At 43.2% G+C, this 6,855-nt stretch overlaps 1 protein-coding gene across 1 annotated transcript; it reads right to left on the bottom strand.

Annotated features, from left to right (window-relative positions):
- Nucleotides 1-1,744: 1,744 nt before the first annotated feature.
- Nucleotides 1,745-3,589, bottom strand: LOC119583670. Its single transcript, XM_037932272.1, has one exon. The coding sequence runs from the start codon at nt 3,340-3,342 to the stop codon at nt 2,824-2,826; it is 519 nt and encodes a 172-aa protein (XP_037788200.1). The 5' UTR covers nt 3,343-3,589; the 3' UTR covers nt 1,745-2,823.
- Nucleotides 3,590-6,855: the final 3,266 nt, after the last annotated feature.

Genomic DNA, 6,855 nt, shown 5'->3' with positions numbered 1-6,855 from the left:
TCCTCGCATACACCATGGACGTTCCCTTCACACACGCCACGGTGGAGAAAAAACAACAACAAGGCTCCTTCACACACGCCAGCATAAAGGCACTTCCACACGTGTCAAAAAAGGTGCTCCCTAAGACACCGCATAAAGGTTCTCCTCTCCTGCTCTTCCCTCCCTACCCCGCAACCCCCCACCCGATACACACGTCAATGAAAGGTTTCATGAAAGGACGCTGAAGGAAAAGATGAAGGGAAGGGAAGGAAAGGTCTTAGACGAAGAGGGGGAGAAGAGAGAGGGGGAGAGGGAGACAGGGGGGGGGGGCAACAGAAGCCGTGGGAGAACACCTGCCTGCATCAGGGTTGGGTTCTGACAAGGGGATGATGCTGGTCGTGGCTATTTCTGGAGAGGGAGAGAGAGAGAGAGAGAGAGAGAGAGAGAGAGAGAGAGAGAGGGAGGGAGAGAGAGAGAGAGAGAGAGAGAGAGAGAGAGAGAGAGAGAGAGAGAGAGAGAGAGAGAGAGAGAGATAGAGAGAGAGAGAGAGAGAGAGAGAGAGAGAGAGAGAGAGAAAGAGGTGGCAGTTCAGTTCGGTGAGTTTTACGGAGGGCGTGAGAGAAAAACCTTCCGTATTGAGTTAATTGGAGAATAACAATGCTACAGTAAGAACGGCCAAAGTACGTTTTACGGGACGACGGTGTTACTGTACAGCCGAAAAGTAGGGATATATGTGTCCTGGCGAATAACTAACAATATTCCTAACTTCGATGTGCGTTCCTATATTAGTATTCAAGGATTCGCAATATTCATAGTCACTCACTGAGTAATCTTTTCCTACTCGCGAAAAGAGTAGGGAAAGGCACGCACTCCTGGGATACAAACTTCAAAACGCCGTTAAAAATTTAATAAAAGAAATCCAAAACTGAATCAGCCAGAAGCAACGAAAACAGCGAAAAACGCTAGCCATCAGAACATGCAGTAGCAACAGGAACAAGATCTTTAGCAACTATATCAGCATCGTATAAAAGGTTGGGAGATCAAACTGAGTAATACAATGATGCATCGGTCGAAATTACCCTCACGCCCAGAGTAGCGCTTTTATTCCCCGATGGAGACGCTCCTGCCATCTAGTGAGTGGTTATGGAACTACACTCAGCGCTTTCCTCCTCGGGCGTTTCAGAGATGTGTTACTTCTGTAGTTAATATTCTTCTAAAATTTCTTTTTTAATAATGGAGGTACTTTCTCGATTTTTTTCTCTCTTAATGACTGAATTTACGTACAGATATGAACATAATGAGAATATAATTTTACTATCTGTTGTATATATTGGTGTTAAAGTTGATAGAATAACCTTAGAGTTGAAGTCTTAAATGTTTTGTATTTCTTTGAGTTTCAGTAATTTCTTTCTCATATACTTTCGTAATGACTTGAAAGGGTTTTTAAAGGCAATCATTTGTCTATGTCCAAACTTCTCAGTTCCGTAATAATATAATTGATGATGGTTGGTAAAATATATTCCTTTGTTTTTCATTTTCTTTTTTTCTCATACTTGTACATGTGACATTATAATGCCAGTTATAGGTTTTGCCCTTTTTATACTGAAAATGAGAATCTTCAGCCATAGATTATTTTTTATTATCTTATATTATTCATTTTTTTTTTTTTTCATTTTTACCACATTGCAACCATACTGAAGAATACTTAGCTAAATAATCTCACATGGATGGGAAATAAGCCAGGAAATGTAAGGAAAATGCTAGATAAATTCAACTTTCATTTATTACAATCACTCCTTCATAAATATGGGCCATTTTGCCTCACAAAATATATATCTCTTATGTACAATATAATATATATTAATATAATAAATAATGTAAAATAGTAGACGAGATCTTGGGATTCCATATAAGTTTAAATTACCATATGGACAGTTTGAAAAGGGAAAGAATAATTGTTTAAATGATCAACAAGTACAAACACACAGCAACTGTGGATAATACAAACACATAAACACAAACAGTGATAACAAGTGCACAAAATCAAGGTTGAATAACATAATACTGGAAACGTATCAAAACAATGAACATAATGAACTCAGTGACATTGAACAGACAATTTTGATATGATAAACAAACTTGTTACAATTATATATGTATTTTTATAAATGTACTTGAATCCAATATTGATCTTTGAAGTCACACAATGTCTGCAGTTTCCACATAGTTTGAAATTAACTTGTATTTAAGTGTTGGTTCCCGGCTGCCTCGGTGCTTGTTGTGAAGTAATAACTAGGGATTGAAAATAACAGGAATTTTTCTTGATCGAAGAAGGTACGCTGCAAGAACAGGTACATATGGCAGTCGTGTGTATCCGAAACATCACTATCTTGCCGTCGAGTCTAAGGAGGCGTGTGTCGAATCAGGTCGAAGAAACTGTGCCCGGAACACAGGTAGGTAAGTATAGACGTATCCGAAACAGCCTCGAAGCAGGTAGATGAGCAAGGATGTATCCGGAACAGCAGTCCAGGTCAAGAAGGTAGAGGTAAGCAGTGGACACTCACGCGAACAGTATCGTACAATCCACGTCTCTATACGAACACTTTCACCGAGTAAAATGAGCGTGTTGGTTCTCCTCTCAACACTTGTCGTTTCTTACGAGATATTCTTTGGCTCACCGAGATTTTTGTTTCCTGAACCTTTTTGGGGAAAGTTTGATGCACCAGGTCCCTACTTAGATAACTTAAAAGAGCACTATACTGCACACACACGTTACAGAATATGTATTTGGCATTTCTTTGTAGAGGGACTGGATACATTAAGTTATTTCCCTTTCTACCACTTTCAAACTTTGCTGGTTTTGGTGATGTTCATTTTATTAGAACTGCTGAGAATACTGTCTTTCACTTTGGGCGCCGTTCTCTGCGTCTTGTGCGAGGTTTTTCTAAAGTAGTCGGTGCACAGCCTCTGCTTCATGTTGGCCGGCAGGTCAGTCTGCAGTCGCTTCACTTGCTTCTTGTTGGTGAGGCAGGTGAGAGGACTCGTCTGCTTCGCTTCGGCCGCCACCTCGCCCACGGCCGCCCACTCGTAGCGTCCCTCCTGGGGCTGCTCCGTCGCGAAGTCGAAGTTCCAGCGCTCGGAGTCCTCGCGCGAGATCTTGTCCAGCTCCTCTCGCACGAAGCGCAGGTTCTCGGCGTGGTCGACGGGGCCGAACAGGCTCTTCCGCAACTTGGTGCTGGGCCCTCGCCTCGCCAGGCCAGGCAGGCTTCGTGGCCCCGCGGAGGACCAGATTCTGTAGTTCAGGACACTTGGTAAAGCCATGATCTGGTTCCTCCTGATGCCTTCGACGCACAGTTCACCCATTACTGTGGAGTATTGCGCGGATTTCAAATAACACGGCACAGTTTGCAGTATACTTTGGAGGCACGGCAATGTAGCGAGTGGAACGCGAAACACCACCGCAGTACAAGGCAGTAACTCGTCAGCGTTCAGAACACGACACCGGGAACAGGCCTCGCAGCGTGACAACCAAGCGATGCGTCACGAGAGCGGGAAAAGGCGTCCACACAGCTCGGCGTCCCGGACAAGTCTGGCCCGCCAGAGAGCGTCGCCCCCGACTGTGGTTACCGACCTGGGCCAGCCTGCGTGCGTGCGTGCGTCGGTGCGCGTTGAAAGCCGTGTGTTCGTGCGTGCGTGTCTAGTGAAATGAGCTTGGGTAAGTGGGTGGAAGGAGACGAGGCGGGGGCGGGGGCGAGGGAAGGCGTGAAGCCATACATAGTGTGATCAGAGGATTCCGGTTACTGATCTTTCCTGGCCAGGCGGAGGGGCATTACAGGGTGACAACTAGGCAACATTATACTTGGCAGAAAGTTGTGATAATCGTGATAGCAGCTGTGTATGTGTACGCACACACCCAGTCACATGCTCATATTATATATATATATATATATATATATATATATATATATATATATATATATATATATATATATATATATATATATATATATATATATATATATATATATGTGTGTGTGTGTGTGTGTGGAGAGAGAGAGAGAGAGAGAGAGAGAGAGAGAGAGAGAGAGAGAGAGAGAGAGAGAGAGAGAGAGAGAGAGAGAGAGGAGAGAGAGAGAGTGAGTGAGTTAGAGAGAGAGAGAGAGAGAGAGAGAGAGAGAGAGAGAGAGAGAGAGAGAGAGAGAGAGAGAGAGAGAGAGAGAGAGAGAGAGAGACTGAACTGATAAAATTATTGTGTCTATATGTCTATGCATATCTAAATATGTTTATCAGGATCTTTCTATATATGCATGTATCTGTCTATCTGTATATATCTACTTACCTATCTATCTATATACATATGCAGTTTATATATACATTCTATATATACACCTCTCTCGCTTTCTCTGTCTATTATATCCATTTGTCTATCTATCTATGTATATATGCATCAGGTATTATACAGCATTCATTATTTATCTATCTTCCCACCTATCAATTTGTCTGTAATACATTGCAGACTTGGTATATTTCCATGGCTTTGTACCTCAGCAGGAAGTAATTACAAACTGTACACTTTCTTTGTCTTCAAATCACGTTTACATCCCACACACGTTCAGCCATGCCGTATGACGTCACTGCCTCCGGTGAACCTGATAAAAAAGTCGAAGAATTTTGCCCATTATAGGTGTGAGTCAGGCGAGGATGGGAGAGGTCAGGCTGGGGAATATTTCGGGTGTGAGTAAGGGGCCAGGAAGGAAATGAACCCTAATTTTTTGAACCCTAATCTTGCGTTGCAGAGCGTGGACGGGGGTCAAGCCTTGCGTTCGAGGTGGCTGGGGACACGTTCTGTAGTCTGGTGTATTTTTCGCTCTTTATTGTTGTTGTTGTTGTTGTTTATTTATTTATTTATCTATTTATTTTTATTATTCTATTAGTATCGGTTATTGGTGTGATTGTTGGTTTGTTAAGGTCGGTGATGGTGTGATAGTTGGGATAGGTTTACTCTATTCATCTCTCTCTTTCTCTTTCTCTTTCTCTCTTTCTCTCTCTCTCTCTTTCTCTCTCTCTCTTTCTCTCTCTCTCTTTCTCTCCTTTCTCTCTCTTTCTCTCTCTCTCTCTCTCTCTCTCTCTCTCTCTCTCTCTCTCTCTCTCTCTCTCTCTCTCTCTCTCTCTCTCTCTCTCTCTCTCTCTCTCTCTCCCTCTCCCCTAGGCGCGTGGGAAAGTCCACTTGCATACGAATAAATCGAATCAGGTCGATTCAGTCTGTCCATATCATTGTCTCTCGGATGACCTTTTACTTTCTTCGTTTCTTTATGTGGACACGACCCAAGACTCCGTCAGCTGCTCCTCCGTGCCCGGAAATACCCGGGAACAATCGCGCAGGGGCTCGCGTCGACAAAGCCCTCCGAACGCTCTCCGCGACGCCTATTGTCGGCCGCTGAAAGGATTCGGTTTCGTATTTATTTTCCGACGCCGAAGGGGCAGCCTGGCGGAGAACCAATGTCAACAAACTGAGGCCAAAGCGCGGCGAGAGAGGGAGAGAGGGAGAGGGAGAGGGAGAGGGAGAGGGAGAGGGAGAGAGAGAGAGAGAGAGAGAGAGAGAGAGAGAGAGAGAGAGAGAGAGAGAGAGAGAGAGAGAGAGAGCGAGAGAGCGAGAGAGAGAGAGAGAGAGAGAGAGAGAGAGAGAGAGAGAGAGAGAGAGAGAGTAAAGTCATCTGTGAAAGCTTAAACGGCGTATGGTATAAAGCCTCATTTGTTAAACTGAATTATAGAGATTTCAGGTGTGTTTTTTTTTATATATATTCTTCTAGTGAAGAAAAAAGTAAAGAGTGGCGTGAGTGGTCTTCTATTTTTCTCCTGCAGGTTAGGTTACTGTACCTTCGACCCATTCACGTTCTCGCTGGCAAGTAAACAAGATCAGATTACAGACCTCTCTCTTGCTTTTGAGTTTCTTGTTATCTTGGATCTTTTGTAATACGGTTTTGAATTTCCACTCTTGGATATAATTAATCCCTTACAAAAGAAACTGATAATTAAACCAAGGAAGCGACACTCAATTCAATCAAGTTTAGATTATTGTAATTCACTGACATGCTATATCACTTATGCCATTGCTAGCGTAATAACATCACTAGCGGGAGGTTTACCAAGCACCGCAAAGCAATTACCATAACCCACAGAAAAAAAAAATCAGCATTACAGAGGACCCGGTACTCACCAGGTACAAAGAAGGTAGCGCACATAACCATCTGTCAGCCTGTCGATAACTGCCATCGCCTCGCTACCTGACAGTTACTGCATATTGGGTGGTTACGAACGCGGGCGGGGCATCGCAAGTTTTCCCCCGTTTGGACGTATTTCTTTTTCGTTTTCTTTTTACTCTTATTCGTCTGAAGGGTCTTAGGTGTGCCCTCACGTTTGATATTGGCATTTACTGATCGCCTCCTCTGCAGGGGATTTATTGATGTTTTTTTCTCCTAAACACGGGAGTTTGTATTAACATGGCGGTTTACTGACCACGTTAAGTTAGGCTAAATGACTTTAAAATTGTTATGGCCTTTTTATTCGCTTTGAGGCGCCACTGTTCTTATTTGCATTCTGTGGGTGAAGCATTACTTTCGCTCATTCACACATTTTCTTGTCTAAGTACTCATTGCCTTGTTTCTAGAATTAATGTGTGTGTGTGTGTGTGTGTGTGTGTGTGTGTGTGTGTGTGTGTGTGTGTGTGTGTGTGTGTGTGTGTGTGTGTGTGTGTGTGTGTGTGTGTGTGTGTGTGTGTGTGTGTGGATGTGTGTGTGTGTGTTAAAGCAAAATATGATATAAACACATTTGCTCCTTTAATCGAGTATGCTATAATTTTTTTCTTTAATATCAACA

Source organism: Penaeus monodon, chromosome 17 (assembly GCF_015228065.2).
Source record: "Penaeus monodon isolate SGIC_2016 chromosome 17, NSTDA_Pmon_1, whole genome shotgun sequence".
Classification (NCBI taxonomy): domain Eukaryota; kingdom Metazoa; phylum Arthropoda; class Malacostraca; order Decapoda; family Penaeidae; genus Penaeus; species Penaeus monodon.
The sequence above is the reverse complement of the archived record's forward strand: the minus strand, read 5'-3'. Positions and strand labels throughout refer to the sequence as shown.

Excerpts from the sequence above, each read along its gene's own strand:
- LOC119583670 (XM_037932272.1), bottom strand. The coding sequence starts at position 3,342 with ATGGGTGAACTGTGCGTCGAAGGCATCAGGAGGAACCAGATCATGGCT.